At 33.6% G+C, this 19,658-nt stretch overlaps 1 protein-coding gene across 1 annotated transcript in view; it reads right to left on the bottom strand.

Moving 5' to 3' along the window:
- The window catches only part of NAALADL2 (N-acetylated alpha-linked acidic dipeptidase like 2), a gene marked incomplete at its 3' end in the record, with an annotated part of 975,844 nt that overhangs the window by 370,716 nt on the left and 585,470 nt on the right, over positions 1-19,658 (bottom strand). Inside the window, exons 6-7 of the mRNA XM_080695918.1 lie at positions 16,549-16,692; positions 3,042-3,134 (exon numbers count right to left, since the gene is read on the bottom strand). Of these exons, the coding sequence (XP_080552044.1) occupies positions 3,042-3,134; positions 16,549-16,692 (237 nt within the window). The remainder of the gene's footprint in view (positions 1-3,041; positions 3,135-16,548; positions 16,693-19,658) is intronic.

Raw genomic sequence — 19,658 nt, forward strand, 5'->3', positions numbered from 1 at the left:
CCAACCCTTGAATATATTCTACCACTGAGCCCCTCAGTTTTTTTTTTTGTTGTTGTTGTTGTTGTTTTGTGTTTTTTTTTTGTGGGTTTGGGGATGAAACGCAGGGGCATTTGACCTCTGAGATACACCCCCTGCCCTATTTTTTTATTATTCTTTATTTTGAAACCAGGTCTCACTGAGTTGCAGAGGGCCTCACTAACTAGCTGAGGCTGTCCACGAGCCGCGATCCTCTGGTCTCAGCCTCCCAAATGATGGGATTACAAGAGTGCGCCACCACGCCCGGCAGCCCCTCAGTTTTTCCAGAAATTTTGTTGAAGATAGTGTATTTCAATGTGGGGTTGACATCTTTGTTGAAAGTCAACTGGTGACTTCCTGTAAGATGGTGACTGAAGGGAGTAGCAAAAATCAGTTGTGATGAGACTTAATCTTTATCACTGTGAGAAAAGTGTCTTGGCAAGAGAAAAAAAGTGAAAAATTGAACATAGCAAAAAAAATTAAAGATTTTGGAAATAAAGCCAAAAGACAGAACATAAGACAGCAAAGTGCCCTGAATACCTCCCTAGAAAATATCTGTGATCATGGAAGCCACGGTGGCATCAGGACTGCTGGCACTCCAACCTTCAGAATCCCCCAGCTAAAAAGGCAATGACTTTATGCAAAGTAACCAGCTACAGCTCATTGGAACTGAAAGCAATTGGCATCTCACTCTACACTCCACTAAGATCCTACCTCCCAAATGCCCAGCTAGAACCTACAACAGTGGCAGCTGAGCTCACTGTGTCCTCCACCAATCTAGAGTGGTGCTCAACAAGGTCATAAGTAAACTAACTGTTCCCATGGGAGACCTCCCAGTATGGCTTCACACAGCAAGCATTAGACTTTCAAGGTCTGATATTTTGCTGTTTGCCCTAGTAAAAATTGGAGTCTGCTTTTAGACAAAGCAGAGGCAAGGATAAGCAGACAGCTCCCAGGAATAATTGGACAAACAGACATATAGTCTGCAGTACATGGTGCACTAGTAGGGCTTCTGGAGATCACCACACAGCCCCTAAGTTATGGTAACTGGGAGAAGTCAGACTAATCCAATGCTATCTGTGGAGAATGTGGACCTCTACATATACACAGGATCTGATCCTAGCAGCACCCACCACCTATGTAGGTGAGGAGAGATGCAGACTCAGGGTCTGTGGAAAGCATGGAGATCTGTTCTTACACTGGATCCAACCCCAGTGATACCAGAAACCTGCAGAGACAGAGAGAAACTTGGAGACAGGCTCTGTGGAGAGCTCAGAGACCCAGTCTTGCAGTGGGAGAGGCACCAGTGGCACCTGGCACTTCACAGACAAAGAGGACCAGGCCAGGGTCCCAGTCATTGAAGGAGGCCAAGAAATGGGGCTACAAACTGATAATCATTGGTATAGTTTACAGAACAAATGAGAGTGCTTGAAACATACTTGAGAACCTAATAAAGAAACAGTGAACCTTAAACGGCTGACGAAATCCACGCAGACCCAAGAGGACTGCAGAGGCCGAGACTGCTCTGTACTGACATATTTGTATTTTTTTTATGTATGTGTAGTTGCTTGCTTGTTCTCTCCCCCACCCCTTTTATAAGCTTCTCTCTCACAGCTACTTCCTTTTCTCAGTCCTGTTTTTAATTTTTTACTTTGTTTTGTATTAAATATACTTCATATCACTATACCTAACTACTCTACATTGTTTACTAGAATCCTATATATTCACTATCTCTAGTCTCTACTACATATTCTCTTAGTACAGCCAAATTCTAATTCTACTCAGTCCTATCTGATACTTTATCCTATTCTTGCATTTACTATTTAAGCATGCTTCTCTTTACTCAATCTTCACCACTGAATATAGACCAGCTCACCCTACAGAGTGAGAGAAAATTCTCAAAACCAACAAAGATAAAAAATTTAAAAATTTGAAGTCATAAGAAGAATAGTAAGGAAGCAATGAGCAAACACAATCCCATAATAATAGAACCCACCAACACAGAACTGCAGATATCACCAGGAAAAATCAGAACTTTAATAGCAGAAATGATACAAATTTTCCAAAAAAAATAGAGCCTAAAATAAAGAAATAAGCAAATAATAAGACACCCTGAAAAGAAATCAGAAGGAAGCTCTGAAGGAAGTGAAGGATGCAATAATTAAAGTGAAGGCATCAATACAAAGTATAAACAGTAAACTAGACCACATGGAAAATGACATTTCTAGTTAGATCAATAAGGCAACAGGAGAAAATCAAAGGAGTATAAATAGAAAAAGAAGAACTAAATTATCTTCACTTTCAGATCGCATGATGTTATACTTAGAAAAACCATCAACCTCAACCAAAAGACTTATAGAATTGATCAACAAATTTAGCAAAGTGTCTGGATACAAAATTTGTCTTAAAAAGTTGGAATCTTTCCTCTGTCACCAATAAATCTCCTGAAAAAGAAATCCAAAAAACACTTCCACTAACAAGATCCCTTTCTGAAAATAAAATACTTAGGAATAAACCTAATCATGGAGGTAAAAGGTCTTTACAAAAAATATATATATATAAAATATTGAATAAGGAAATCAAGGAAGACTTAGAGGATTTTCCATGAGCATTTTCTATGCTCTTGGAGACTCAGAATAAATATCATCAAAATGGCCATTTTTCCAAAAGTAATCTACATTTTCAACCCAATACTGATTAAATTACCAAGATAGCTTAGACAAAATTACTCAGTAAATTTAGACAAATTGTGAAAAGTAAACTTTGGCTTTAATTGCACATGACAATTTGACAAATCTGAACATTCACCTGTATGCTCACTCTCTCTACTAAGATTTATTTTTAAAAAGATATGGCAGGAAAAATAATAGACATATTAATTTCATATGATCCAATTTTAGAATGCTATACACTTTCAGTTACATCTAAAGTAGAATATTTAACTATGTTACTAAAATAAATTACTACAGATCTTATCTTGGTAGTTTTATATAAGATGTAGAGTATAATTACTTAACCATTCTTACCTGGTTGTGCCAAGCCCTTTACATATCCAACAACATTAGTTATCGTTTTGAATTCTGTGGCTGACTCAACTTGCATCTTGACAATTCTAATTTCTGGGGAAAAATATATATTCAGAGAAAGAGAAATGCTTGTTCATCCATATTCTGTTACATATTTCTTAAGGCATTAGAAATATAAACAAATAAATCCCACACCTACTATTGACAGACACTCCATACTCCAATATAATAAAAATTACAACACACTAAATAAAAGATATTTTAAAAATTAAAAAGAAAAGAAGCAGCTAATTCCAAATAGTCACATAACACTGGCAGGCTCTCTATTGTTACATCTTACTGCTAGACAAAAAATTATGATAGATATTTTGTTTTTTAAAATTATACAATTTAAATTTAAATTAACTTTACAAGAAAATGAGTACATTAAGTCTGTTATAATTTTAACTAAAACAAGAATGTAAAGGTCCTGTGAGAAAGCCTGGGGGCCTCACTTCTGAGTATGAGGCAGGAGTCCCAGCTTTGTTTATAAACTATTTTTGGCTAAAAGGAAAATGAAAAGAATAAAATTTCCTCACAGTTTCCCTCTCAGATGTTATTGAGCAGGCAGTTTGAAAGATAAAAAAATGCAAGGCGCACACAGACATAAACAAAACAGTCACCATGGACAGCTCAGGGTTTCTCAGCACAGGCACTCTCAAATATAAACAAAGCAGTAATGAAAAGGAAAACAATATAATGATTAATTGCTCGGTCTGTTCTGTCATCATGCTTATGCTAGAAAATGCACATCCAATGCATACCTCTCCCTTCCCAACATTATGTAAACAAATTTATTTAAAAAAAAGCTTGTATATCCATTGATCAGTGCTAAGACATAAAGCATTTCTTGCTGAGCCTGCACTAGTGCATAAAAAGACCTGATTCCAACTTTGGTTTCTCTCGACTTCAGGGACATAGTTTGCCCATAAAAAGACAGTCTATGAGCCTGACACTGTGCTTTTACTTCAGATGGTATGCATTTCTCTGGAAAATAAACTATGTTTACAAACGTTTACAGAAAATTTTAGTAAAAAATACAGAGATTCCAAATAATCCTCTTTCCCCCCTGACTCATATAAGGAGCATCTGCAATAAATGTTGGAGATTGTTATGATTGACAGACCAGTGTCAATATAGTATTATTACATCATATCTATTTACATGTGGTTTTAACCACATATGAACAGTGACATATGTCAATCACTGTAGGATAATACAGAATTTTTTAGTGATCTAAAAATCTTCTGTGCTCCACCAGTTCATCTCTCCTTTCTCCCTAAAAAAACCACTAATTTTTATTATCTTCATAGATTCACTTTTTTCAGAAAGTCATAAAATTAAAAATAATTTGTATTTGTCTTAAATGTTTGTTAAATTTTTTATTCTAGTTTTGTTCCAAATAATCAAACTAAACATTTGTTTTTCTTTTTTTCTTTTTCCAGTCTTTGGACTTAGATATGGATGAAGTCTTTCCTACTTTTCTAACACTCAATATTGTATATGTTTTTACTAATTCAGCAGTGAGGAAAATATATGCTATGTGTAATATACTGCATGAAATGTTGCCTCATATTGATATAGTGCCTTACAACTTAGAGTAGAGTAATAATTTTCATATATATATATATATATATATATATATATATATATATTCATTACTATGAACTCTCTGCTCCTTGAAATCACAGATAAAAAAAAGATTCTACTAACTTCACTCTTTGAATAAAGCATAAAGTGAAAGAAAGGCTCATTTCAGACCTCCATCTAGAAATTATTTTTATCTGAAGAATAAACTGTTTTTTTGCTGTTAGACTCCATTTCAATTGCTTTATATAAAATATGTATCACATACATAAATTAATAAACACTAACAATGTAGAATAATGATCCAACTTAGATTTAACATATATTATTTTAGTGACTCTTCAGGGATACTCTTTTACAATAGTAAAACGAATACAACTTTACAGATTTCATTCTTACACTGAAATTCATGATTCATGTTAATAATTTTAGACAAGTTTTTTTTTTTTTTTTTTTTTTTTTTTGGTGGTACTGGGGTTCCTGGAAGCCCTTCTACCTCTGGGCTACACTCCCAGACCTATTTTTATACTTTTTTATTTGAAAACAGGGTCTCATAAGCTAGCACGGCTAGCTTCGAACCTGCGCTATCATCCTGTCTCCGACTCCCAAGTGCAGGGATTACAAGCGTGCCTACCACGCCCGGCTAGACAAGTATTTTGATATATTGATATACTGACAGGTAGATAGATTTAGATAGACAGACATAGGAAAAACCCCAGACACAGGCAAAATCACAGACATATACATAGTCTATTACTTTTTGTAGGTTTTATATTTTTATATAAATTATATTCTATTTTTTACTTCATATTTTTTTATAATTTTCTTGAAAGTAGGTCCAGATTTGTATTATTCATTTTACTTGTTATTTGTGTTTGGTTTATATATCAATCACAAATTATATTCCATTTCAATTACGGAGGAGGACTATTTTTTGATATTATACTGTGGCAAAAAAACATCCTTACATTTTTTTTTGCACATGTGTTATGCTAATGCAAGTAGAATTTCTAGCCTACAATGTATGTATATTCATCACCCAAGTTTCTCATTCATATTTATTGACTATTTCTTTTTGCATTATTATTTTGTTTCATTTTATAGAGGTTCCTTCTTATGAATATTATTTTCTATTAATTATCATATATTATAAATAAGCTTTCATTTTTATTTGTTTATTATTTAAAACTAATATAGTTAATTTTTTAATATTTTCACTGAAAATATGTTGGTTGTTTCATTTGACTTAAAAATACCTTGCTATTCTAATGACAACATATTCAAATGTTTTCAAACTTTCTAACTGAATTTTCAAATTTATGACTTTTTAATCTGGCAAGGCTATGTGGTAAAATAGGCAACTGCTATTGTCTTTGCCTATGAATACCCCAAGTATTCTCTCAAATTTTTTTGAATAATTAATTTTTATTCTCTACAAAGGTGTCATATGTAATGCATTTAATTAATATATAAATTCATTTTCAATCTTACTATTAAATTATGTAGCTTTATAGTATCTTAAATGATATAATAATAATCCTCTATCATCATCATTATCAACAACAAAATTATAATCTACTTTATTATTGTTCAACTTGGGGTACATTTGGAGGATATTTATGGGCTTTTTTTTTCCTATAAACTTTAACATTAACTTTTTATGTATCATGAAAAGACATTTCAGGATTTATTTGAATTCTCTGACATTAATAGACTCATCTGAGAAAATTATATTTACTAGCATATATACATGACATACCCCTTAGTTTTCTTTAGTTGCTTATTAAAGTTTGACTATTTCTTTTTTACCCACAATAGTTTTGTACAACATGAGATTTATTTTTATGGGTTTCCAGCTATCTTAAAATAATTACTTATAACTACATGGCATATAAGAATGCTATTTAACTTTATATTTTATCTTATAATGAGTCCTTTTCTTAACCTCCTACATGGTTTAATAGTTGGCTTACAAATTTCTTCTTATTGTTTGTTTTTAAGGAAAACATTCCCTTTTCTCAAATAGATTGAAACCTTATTTCTTCCATTTGAATCTTTATAGCTTTTTGCTTCCTGTTCCTAATCTCTCATTTCACTAGGAATGCCAGCACAGGGTGGAGTGGAGGCAGTGATAGAAAAATTGATTGGTCTTTGTCTTTTATTCTAACTTAAAATATATTTCTTATATTTTATTTCAAAAATTGTTTGCTACAGGTTTCTGGAAAATTTTCTTTATCAAATTAAGAGAATCACTTGTATTCTTACTTTGCTAAGAAATTTTATTATAATTAGATGAGAATCATCTACTGAGATAACTGTAAAGCTTTTTATTTTATGGTGAAAACTGTGGACTTTACAGTGTTTAAAAGTGTATGTATGTCTGGAATAAGTTAAATGTGGTTGTGACATGTATCCTGTATTTACTGACCATTATTTTCAGAATATTTTATGTGTATCTATAAAAGACTAACTTCTCATTGTCTTAGTTTGTTTTACATATCTGGATCTTACTATCTCCTGAATGTTTTTAGAAACCTTTTCTTTCTTGCCCAACTTCTGCTAAAAGTTTATGTAGCATGGGGACTTCCTGTTTTAAAAAACAGTAAAAGGATTAAAATATAAACTGGTTTTCTTATTTTTCTTAATAATATGTTTATGGGCATTGTTTCCTTCAAGTCCTACCAGATTAAACTGCTGTTCTTTACCTAATTTCTATTTTCATATGTACACATGCATTTAAGACTGTAGATTTTATTTTATTTTATTTTATTATTTTATTTTCTTTTTTGGTACTGGGAATAAAACCCAGGGATATTCCACTTTAAAGGTACAGCCCCAGTTGTGGAAAACTCAACTGACAGACAGGTTAAATTTGCTTTGGAAAAGTCTAAAGGACATGGAAAGCTATAGCGCCAACTCTCAGATATTCTGCTTTTCAAACATCTTCTCAAGGGTCTTCTGTACAACAGGCATGCACCATCATGCCTGACTAAGGCTGTAAATTTTCTATGAAGTTGTATTACATTAATGTTTTCATATCGTCTTATTTTTATAGACACTTAATTTTTAAGATTTCTATTTAAATTCCTTTTAAATATATATGTGCATAATATCATTTCAAATTATTTTTAAATAGCCACATAAAAGGCATGAGCTACTGTTTTGTCATTTATATAAGAGACAAAAAATAATCTGTATGCTAACGATACTTTTGTATGAGATATTTGCTTTATGACCCTATATGTTACTGAAATTTATAAATAAAGAATAAACATTTTTATAAACATTCCATTTAAGTCTGTGCATTCTCTTCTTAATAAGTACAACATTCCATATGTATTTCCTGGATATTAAGCTTGAAGTTTATGTGGTTATAACCTGTAATAATTCTATGTGTTCTGTGTCAGTATTGAAAAATTGCTCTAGTATTCATTTGCACAATGTACAAGGCATTTAGAGTCTGAGTGCTGTGTAGTAACTCAGGTAGAAAGGGGCAGCAGCCCTTTCTTTCTCTCTCTCTCTCTCTCTCTCTCTCTCTCTCTCTCTCTCTCTCTCTCTCTCTCTCTCTTCTCTCAGTGGTTAGTTATCCCAAGTCTTCAGCACATGTGTATACTTATTTGCATATATGTATTGGAGCTAGAATAAATTTGGAAAAATAACTTCATTATTTTTTGTAACTAATAAGGTTATAAAGCTAAGAATATATTTAAATAATATAAATTTTAGAAAAAATAATGACTTTCATTATGTTTCTCATCAATATGAAAATGTGTTGATTTCCCACATCTCTCTATCAAACCCTTCCACAAATCATAAATCATAAAATTAGTCAACAGACTAATGACCTGTAATACTGTATGGTACATAATTTCTCTCCATACAGATCTATTTTTCACTTTTTACTCATCTCTGTGTTTCAAAGTATTATCTCTATGGGTCAAATGTACCTGGCTTCCTGACTCTTTGGCTTTAGATTGCCCTTTTTGGTGAAGAGGTAATAGTAATTATTAACTCTTGTTCAGAAGTAGTATCAATAATATCTTTTTTTCTTTTTCTTTACCTGTTCACACCTTGTCCATTCACTAACTGTCCTTGAATTGAAGATTTTTAATATACTATGACTTCCTGATGGCAACCTGGTTTCTATGTCAGTTCATCTCTGTGTAACCACAAAGTCATCCATATTTGTAGCCAAGAAATGAAGAGATGAAATGGCGGAGTTTTCCTTTACTAGCAATATGGTAGCTAGAATGTTAGATTCTAGCAAGAAGTTAAGGAATTACTGCATCAAATTTAAGTCATGAGAGGATCTTACCAGATAAATGAAGCCATGAGGTAAAAAAGATGCATTCTCCAATTTAGTAAATTTCTTCAGGTTGAAAATAGCCTCATGCAAATGCCAGAAAGCCCTGGGCCTGCACACATGGCAGAGATGAAGACAGCTCTAAAAAGTGACTCTCCCTCTATGAAGTAAGAATTCTAAAGGGCTGCATTTCTTCATTTCATTGTAAGAGACCACAAAGAAAGTTACATAAGCATCAAGCAGATAAGGAGCAAGGAATGTCTGAAAAGTAATTCATAAACTGAGAGATCATAAAAGTACTTTAAAGATCTAAAATAGAAGGAAAAAATATAATAATCTAAATCTAGAGAGAAAAATAAAAGAAAAGCATATGTGGTACAACTTAGAAAAACCCTCAGCAACTTAGTGAGAACCTGTTTCAAAATAAATAAGAAAAGGGCTGGGGATATAGTTTGGAGGTAGAATACTCCTGGATTCAATCCACAGTACAAAGAAGAAATCCAAATTAAGATAAAAAAAAAAAAGAATCTAAGCGTAAATACACAGTAGTTACATTAAATATAACAAATCAAATGCTGTAGCTAAAGTTTAATCAGACTGTACCTAAAATAAAAAATACTTTATTAGTGAAACATATAAAATAAAAATAAATATCTGAGCACAATGGTATAAAATACCAATATACCCAGCACTTCTGAGATTAAGATAGGAAAATTATAGGTCTGAGGCCAGTCTCTGCTACTAAGAAAAACCCTCAGCAACTTAGTGAGACCCGTTTCAAAATAAATTTTTAAAAAAGGCTGGGGATACAGCTTGGAGGTAGAATACTCCTGGGTTCAATCCCCAGTACCAAATAAATAATTAAAATTTTAAAATAAAGGTTGAAAGCAAAAAGAAACAAAATATTTAGAACATAGTTACAAATAAAGTTAATAAAGCCTAAATCAAACTTAAAGCACACATTACTAGATACTAAGAATATCACTTCATTTGTTAAGTGGTTTATCTAACATGGGATATGTAACATATCTGATTCATACACACCTAAGTAATGACTTTAAAAGATATAAAGCAAAAAGTTTACAGAACTACAAGGTAAAATGGAAAATTTATTTATTATTTATTTTCTTTTTGCAGTACTGGGGATGGAACCCAGGGGCATTCTACCTCTGAGCGACACGCCCAGCCCTATTTTTTATTTTTTTATTCTTTATTTTGAAACAGGATCTCATTGAGTTGCAAAGAGCTTCACTAAGTATCTGAGACTATCAGCAAACTGCGATCCTCCTGTCTCAGCTTCCCAAATTCTGGGATTACAAGCACGCCCGGCTTTGATAAATTTAAGTTTAAGGATAAATCCTCCTCACTGTGGAAGATTTTAGGACTAATAAGATATAGAATATTAAAACATTAGAATATTAAAACATAAAATATAGAATATTAAAACATAAAATATTAAAACATATAGATTCAGAAACTTAGTTAAAGAGCTAGGAAGGTAGCTCAAGGATCAAGTGCTGGCATAGCAAGAACAAGGCCCTGGCTTCAATCATTCGTGCTACAAGAAAAGGAGAAGAGAAAAAAAAAAAGAAAAAAGAAAAAAAAAAAAGAAAAAGAAAAAAAATAAATGTTAATCTAAATGTTTATATATATGCAGAATACATTCTTTTCAAATATTCATGGAACAGCTATCATATTCTGGAGCATAAAGAAGACTTCAAAATATTAAAACATAGAAATAAAGAGAAGAAATAAATCCTAATAAAAATCTTTTTGTGTGTGTTTTAGTTTATTAGAATATATCATGATACCAAGATTCATGTAAATTTGGCAGAGTCAGAAAAAGCCACGTCTCACTTGGGAAGAGCTCTCTATAGTTCTTTATGTAGAGAATATGGCACTTGTATTGAGATGCAATAATTTGGAGGACTCTGGGACTTTACAAAGACACAAACATGTAATCTATAATTGGGAAATATCAAATAAACTGAAAGGAAGAAACATTGGATACATGAAGGGGATAACAGGATATAATCAGAAAGGCAGTGAGGAATCTGATAGATTCTAGTAAATTATAGTATCTGTTCATTATGAAAAATGGATCATTCATCAAAAGAGAATGTGCTTTATATGGATTTTCACATATATAAACAATGAAGTTTAGTCAGTTTCTGTAACTTGTAAGGAGTGACAGGCATTTGAACAATAAAAAGATTAAGAATGTAAGAAGATATAAAAATTGCTGAAAAGCATTGGAAAAATTGGAAAACACTTGTTAAACTGATTTTATGTAACCAAGTAAGTATACATTCCAGGTCACCTTTAAGTTTGTAGCAAACAATCAACATCTGTATATTAAATCTGAACTGAATCCTTCCTACAGTCAAAACTTGAAAGAAAAGCTGGACAGTGAGAAGTCCCGGGTGAAGGACAGTTCTGTCGCCCTCAGTAAGCCCAGTCCGCACTCCTCAGGAAACAGAGGACTGCCTCTACTTCCTGTGGACTCTGGACAATAGGTTTCCCACTTGTGCTCACTCTATCTAAGATCCTTGAATAGTCCATCAAAGCAAATTCTGAAGCTTTTTTCCTTTGTCCAAGGACTTCAAACTGGCAGCTCACATATGCTGATCTTTAATTCTAAGGATTACTCTATCAGCTTCCAGCTCAGACTCCTAGGTTCACTGTGCAATTGTCTGCTTGAAAAGCCAAAAGTTGGGTGTAGCCATTGCAGAGTTCAGTAACCCAATATCTGGTTCACATTGATCACCACCCACATCCGTCTTTTCTGAAGTGATCTAGCACACTGAAAGTTTTAGATCATGACAAGTCACCATACTATATTTGTGGTATGTACAAGTTGTCCACACAAATTAAGATCATCCACATTTTCTTCTGGGTATTTTCTTTCATATCAATGATTAGAAGTTATTAAAGCTCACTGCTAGGATTTGGATAAGTATCCTCCAAAGAAACATGTGTTCAAGGCTTTGTTGTCAGCCTAAGGTACTGGTGGGAGGTGGCAGAACTTTAGGAGTTGGGGCCTAGTGGGAGAAAATCAGTTCACTGGGGACATAGTCTTAAAGAGGATACTTTGCACTTGTCTTCCCTCCCTCTTTCCTTCTCTTCACTTCCAGCTGCCATCAGGTGAATGGCTTCTTTTGTCATGCACTCTGCTGTGAGGCACTGCTTTGCTGTAGGACCAAAAGCAACTGAACCAGCATAAACTGAAACCTCTAACCTGTGAGCCAAAACAAACCTTTCCTCCTTATAGGTTGTTGTCTTGGGTATTTGTATTATAGTAACACAAAGCTGACTAACAGATCAACCCCATTCTAAAACGGGCTATCGGTTTTCTCACATTTTTAGATCTATTAATTTACTTGTTCCTTCTGCCTTAGTCTAAAAGCCTAATCATTTATTTTAATAAGATTACATATTGGAAATTAAAGGAGGCCACATTGTATCAAATCCATATCGGTCCTCTGTCAACTGAGAAAGCTGATGGATACTCTCAAGAAACTCTTTAAATAGAATGGTGTAATGTGAGAATTTTCTCATATATAGCATCTTATTGACATTTTGTACAAATTGGTTAGTTTCCATATGTAATAACAAAGTTAATGACAAATTCAAGTATACTAATGTTTTTACTGATGGATAGTTTTGCATGGTTAAAATAAACTTATGTATTTCCTGTAACAATTAGTAATAGTAATGTGTTTAAAACATATTATTAAATATTTAGTTAAGAAATGCTAATAATAGGCTGTAATTGAATCTTCAAGTAACTGGTAACAAATTGCAAAAATAGATATTCAAAAAGTAAAATAGTTAAAATTTATAAATGTTATGTTATCAGATGTTATGTGAATCTACTTAAACTAATTTTATCAAAGAATACATCAACTTGGGAATGATAATATATGCTCCAAATTTACTTATGAAAAACCTTACATGTTAAGTTTTATACAATATAAGCAGGAAGATTTTTCAAAACAATGGTTTGTTCAAACATAAAAATAATTTAATGTGATTCATTTATATTTCTTCCCTTAAATTACATTAATCTGTTTATAGCTTTTCATCTCATTCTCTCTCTGCTCACTATATTCACGAATATATCTATGATCCACAAGCTCAGATTAGTATTTGACAACTAAGATCTTCATTTTTCGATAGAGCCTTAAGGACAAAGATTAACAATACATTAGATAAATGCGTACAATCTTCAAAGAGGAAGACCAGGGGAAACAAAATGAAGTCACTATCCAATTATCTAATCAGTACAATTTATATTTCTTTAAAAATGTTTTGAGCAACTGGGTGTGGTGGCGCATGCTTGTAATCCCCGCACTTGAAAGGCGGAGACAGGAGGATCTTGCAGGTTCGAAGCCAGCCACGCGTGCTGGCTTAGGAGACCCTGTTTCCAAATAAAAATATAAAATAGGTCTGGGAATGTAGCCTGGAGGTAGAAGGGCTTCCAGGAACCCCAGTACCAGCAAAAAAAAAAAAAAAAAAATGTTTTGTCTGACTTTTTCCATTATTCATATAATTGCCTCAGTTCTCGCATGGATCTCCATAAGAATGTCTTGTTTTCTACTTCTCTTTGCTTAAACTATTTCATGAATTTCTTTGTTCATTTAAGTTTAATGGTATGTATCTGTTAAATTGTTTTTGGTTATAAACATATAAACAAGAATAGAGGACATAGAATTTATTGACTTAAAGTATGGACAACTGAATAGATTAGTCATTAGGTAATACTTCATCTAGGGCTCAAGTGATGTAGACAAGAGTTCCTTCTTACTTTCTTTTCTCTCCTCACTCAGTTCAGTTTTCAAGTAAGATAAACACTTATGGTCCCAAGAAATGTATTCAAACTTTCCAGAATTAAATTGTTTCTTTTCACTTCTTCTATTTTTCCTGCTTGGTCTTTTATTTTTCATTATAGTTAATGTGATATGCCAATAGGTTTGAGCCAATCAGGATCTATTTCTAGAGTTTATGGTTTGGTAAAACCTACTCAAAATATATTGTTTGAAAGTGTTAAAAGAATTCAAAAGGGGAAGCAGAAAATAGATGCTAGGAAAGCAAACATATTAGAGAAAATCTACTACATTGCTGTATGGCTTTTAGAGAATTCTGATTCAATGTATATAGAGTTAAAAGGTAAGATAATTAATTAATTGATTAGAACATATACACTTTAGTATTCTGCTGTCCAAAGTCAATTACTAAAGATTTTGTTACATTAGTGCTCAGAAATATATTTAGAAAATTCAACATTAATATATAATTATAATAATATGCTTTAAAATGCTTAACTCATAAACAAAATGCTTGACTCTTATTATCTGAAAATACATCTCATTCAGTTTTCTATTCATTTCTCATATCAATCTTCAGCACGATGAGCAACTGATATATTTAATAAGTGCTTATCAGAAAACTTAAAACTTAACCATCTTGGATGTATCATGAGTATTATTGTCCAAAACATTGATTATTGTATTATCTTAAGATAGGCTTGACTTTAGCTATGTAGTCAGAATACTCAATCAAAATTGGGGAAATATAAATATAATTCTCTGTATTAAAATGTCACTGTAAGCTGGGTGTGGTGGCGCACGCTTGTAATCCCAGCATTCAGGAGGCTGAGATTGGAGGATCACAGTTTGTGGATGCCTCAGCTACTTAGTGAGGCCCTCTGCAACTCAGTGAGACACAGTTTCAAAATAAAGAATAAAACATAGGGCATGGGTGTAGCTCGGAGGCTGAATGCCCCTGGGGTCCATTCCCAAACCAGCAGAAAAAAATATGTCATTGTAATGTGAAATGTCTTTTCAGAGACTGAAATACAACTGACTTAATTTTTCTAAAATCTCCATATTAATTACTAGATCCATGCGTAAAACGTGATGTGGAATAATTCCTTAGGAAGCAGGCCCATCGTATTGCTTCTTTAACAGTAGGGTTGCAAACAGGTTTCAGTATATATCTCAGCATTCCTTCAAGGATTCAGACACATTCATTTCTTACGAAAATATAGCTAAAGAGTTTCATTTTTCTTTGTTAAGACTTTATTTGTATATTGAGAAGAAAAGAGATATAGTTATTTGATAAGAGATTCCCAAATTCATTTAATATTTAGACCATGCTAAATACTGAAATTATAATTTTCTCACAGCAGCTTGAAGTGACAGAGAGTTGGCTCACCTGTGTAGACCTCTCTCGGGAGGCAGTTACAGAGTTAGCACTGGATCTGAGACCAGAACAGTGGCTGGAATGTAGCTGGGACTCTAATATCCACTGAAACCATCAGTTAAATCAAGGAAAAAATCGAGCCCTTTACAATTTCAGTGTTTTCCTTAACACTAAACTATTTTTGTGGGGTTGCTTACATATTTTACAAACAGAGCTCATGATCAGTTCTTGTGGCTCAGAATAGATGACAAAAAACAAAACCAAAGGTTCCTCAAGGGTATCTTATTTGTTTGATAATTAGTTTAGGAAGCTTACCATCTGAAAGATGTGGAGCAGTATATGTCTCAAAGCAGAGAGCAAACCAGAATGCATACAGATTTTGAAAAGGCTTCAAAACATTTTTTTAATGTTTTGTTGTCAAGAGAAAAACAGATGAGATGAAACACGGCTACTTAAGCCCCCAGACATTGACACACATAAAATCCAGAGCCCTTTAGTGGTAGTTCACAGCAACTAAAGACAAATTTAACAATATGTAAGGAGAATCTCTTCTTTAGAAGTCTAATGCTGAAGCTGGAGGCAGAAATAAGATGCAGCCCGTGGCTTTCATCCCACCACAGGTAGCTTAACTTTGGTTTTATCCCACATGGTTCAACAAGGCCTGACAAACTGCACCACCGTACAAGAAGCATCTCTCAGGCAATGAAGCCTATAGACAGAGGGATTTTTTAGTCAATTGCAGGAATTAGGCTTTAATGCTTTATACTAAAAGACTTCATACCCCAGATAGCTGCTTGCTATCCACTGAATCTTAGCAGGTAATGAGACTGCTAAAGCTGAAACTAGAAAGCCATGTTAAGCAGATTTTTGTACATGTACAAAATGCTTTAAAAGCTACTTTTATTTGCAGCAGTTCAAAATTCTTTTTTTTCTCTATTTTTAACCCCTCAGTTTGATCAACTCTCATTCTTTATCAAAAGTACTTTCTGAAAATGTCTTTATAGAGCCATAGAATAGAATAAGTTTTCCCTTCATCAGAATGAATGTTATAAAAGGAATACTTGTAAACATGTCTTAAATGGACATCTAAGATATTTTTTTAAACAATCACAGTTCTTACAAATACTACAAGACCTAGATATGGTGACACATGCTTGTAATTCCAGTACTTGGGAGGCTGAGACAGGAGGAACACAGGTTTGCAGCCAGTCTCAGCCACTTAGTGAGGCTTAGAGAGAACCTGCTTCAAAATAAAAAATAAAGATTAGGGCTGGGGTTGTAGTTCAGAGGTTAAATGCCCCCGGGGTTATATCCCCAGTACCACACAAAAAAGACAGTACTACAAGATACACAGAAGTGCATTAAACATTTTACCATTGTTTGAAAGTTCTAGAGGGCTGCAGACGTCGCTTTTGTTTCTAGTTGTTGGTGCAGAGATGAGTTTTGTAACGAGGGATGCAGAGATGGGCTGCACTAACAGAGACGTGAGGTTTGATCGGCTTTGTCTAAAACTTCCATCTACATTCAGAAGAAAAAGAAACAGCATTCTTAGTGAACAGAAATGAAAGACAATGAAGGGAAAGTTCCTTGTAAAAAACATTTAAATTACGTACAGTAATTGGATTATTACTCCTCAGTTATATTTTGTCTACTTATTAAAAATGATTTGGAATACTTCATTAAAATCTAGTCTACAGGCCAGGCGTGGTGGTGCAGGCTTGTAATCCCCGCACTTGGGAGGCAGAGACAGGAGGATCACACAGGTTCGAAGCCAGCCATGCTGGCTTAAGAGACCCTGTTTCCAAATAAAATACAAAATAGGTCTGAGAGTGTAGCCCGGAGGTAGAAGAGTTTCCAGGAACCCCAGCACCACCAAAAAAAAAAAAAAAAAATCTAGTTTACATTCAATATGCATCCCAGTTTAAAAAAAAAAAAAAAACAACTGATTGTGCACATACACTTACCTCTGTTTTTCCATAAAACTACTAAAATCTAAAATAACAACAAAAGAATGAAAATAGGTAAACCCACAGGGGTCAAAATAACTGACATAAATGAGATTTTAGAAGCTGGAAAGGAGATGTATACGTGGCCACTGTCCACTGACATAACAGACCTAAGAAGACAAACTTCAGCCTCCAGTGAGGAGGGAGGCTGAGGCGCAAAGCAGCTTAGAGCCACACCAGGCTCTGCGCTCAGGGCCCTTGACAGCTGCCCTACTGAGGCAAGGGTGAGGGAGACTTGGGAGCCTTCCTCCGAGCCCTGCCAGCTGGGACAATTCAGATGTTTTACACTCTTGAAGCCCGGTATCTCCCTTCCAGGTGGGCAGTAGAAGATTTTATATTTTTTATATTTAATTGTTACATTATTATCTCACATCATAATGTAAGTCATAGTGATAGCGATATAAAAAATAAAAACAAAAGAATTTCCCCATTGTTTGCACTAAAAAAAAGATTGTTAAGTAGAAAATATGGTCAGGTCAATAAAAATAAGCTAAAAATATTGAATATCAAGTGATCTACCAATAACACAGCTCAATAAAATCGCTTTACATTGAAACCCAACAATCAATAAATCCTACTGATATACAAAACTTAAGATTAATTTTATTTCTTTTTCTTTTTTCTTTTTCTTTTTGTGGTACTGAGGATAGAATTCAGGAACATTCTGTCTCTGAGCTATGCCCTCAGACATTTTATTTTTTATATTGAAACAGAACAGGGTTTCACTATGTTGCTGAAGGCCACTCAGCAACATAGGTCAGCTATGTTTTTGGTAGATCACTTGATATTCAATATTTTTAGCTCATTTTTATTGACCTGATCATATTTTCTACTTAACAATCTTTTTCTTTAGTGCCGACAATGGGAAAATTCTTTTATTTTTATTATATACAAAATATTAATTTTATTTCTTCTTCTCAGAGACAGGAGTTTGGGAAGAAATGACTCCAGAAAAACAAACTTATGGGAAGGCAAATGTTTCAAGAGAATATTTATAGTAACTAGGACTTGAAGAGTTCTTAGACATATAGAAAAATAAGAAATCTCTAAGATGAGAAAACTATTAGCTTAAAGGGACTGAAAATTCTGCAAGAAAAAAAGTAATGATGCAATATTAGTAATATACACATAGTCTTTGTATAAATAATGGTTGTTTATTTAACACAGAGGGAAAAAATTAGGGAAGAAAAAGAGAAAAAGGAAAAACCCCAAGGTGATGAATGTGGAGACTTTTAAAGAGTAAATCTGCATCTTTCACACTGTAAGTCAATATAATGAATAAAACTGAAAAATGATAAAACAAACATGTTGAGATATAAGAAAGTATATATAAAAGGTATATGACAACCAAAGATGTTTTAAAAATTAAGTATTTGCCCTGGGGAGATAATTAGAAAGGAAAAGAGACTCAGAAAAGGATACTTAAAGGTGGCATTTTCATACATTAGGTCCCATAAAAATATTCGGTTAATCAAATATACTACATTATTTATAGCTCTGGAAAATAAAAATAAGTTGAAAAAGTAAGCATGATAATGAAAATTAAAGAAAAGTACTCAAATAGCATAAATAGGATGGAGAAAATAAACTAAATTGTGCTTGAGGAGATGACCAAAAAGTACTCATTCAAATGAATATACTCATTTTAGTTTAAATGTTTTAACTGAATCATAAAAGAAAATCCAAACCAAATGAATCTGAGGCAGTCAACATGTTTTTGAACATAGTGCTGTATTTTTTAAAATTATTATTAAGAAAAATAATTGCTCAAAGTTTCCTCAGAATTTAATTTGACAGGACCGCAGGGGGTGCGAAGCCCAATGATTCTGGTAGGCAGGCTCCAGGAAGCAGAACATAAATGAGAAAATATGTTTCAAAGTGTTTTCTTAATTTATCATCTGGAAAACCATGAGGCTTAAAAAAATAAAGTTAGTTTGGGCCTATGGGAGGCACAGAAGTCATGGCTCTGAAGAAAATAGTAATAAAGATTTAAGCTTAGCATGGGTTTTGTAATTTAGTAACTCCTTTATGTGAATATTTAACAATGTGTTAGGACCAAGGGACAGTTCACCACTCCCCCATTTTCATGTCATATTATCGTGACTGGCTATATAATTTGCAGGGTCCAGAGCAAAATGACAATGTGGGACTTCTTGTCGAAAAAGTATGAGGAAATTCGGTAAGGTTCCAATGGAGCACTGTCAGATGTGAGCCGTTCTGAAAGGGAACTTTGAGAGTACACAGGTCCAGTGCCCCTGAAACAGGCTCTTAGGGGTCCACTTAGGAGATGATAGGGATCATTCATCTGGCTGAGGTAAAATGAAAAGGCTTGCAGACCTCTGAAGAGTTTTCCTTGAGCCAAGAGTGACCAGCCCTGCCTACCAGGCTGTACCTGGCAGCTGTGGCCAGTGTCACAAAGCATAGGCGATGCCTAGGCATCTGGGGGAGCTGGCCACCTCATCCTGCTATTCCTTGCAT

This window comes from Muscardinus avellanarius, assembly GCF_963383645.1.
Source record: "Muscardinus avellanarius genome assembly, chromosome: 5".
Taxonomy (NCBI): Eukaryota; Metazoa; Chordata; class Mammalia; order Rodentia; family Gliridae; genus Muscardinus; species Muscardinus avellanarius.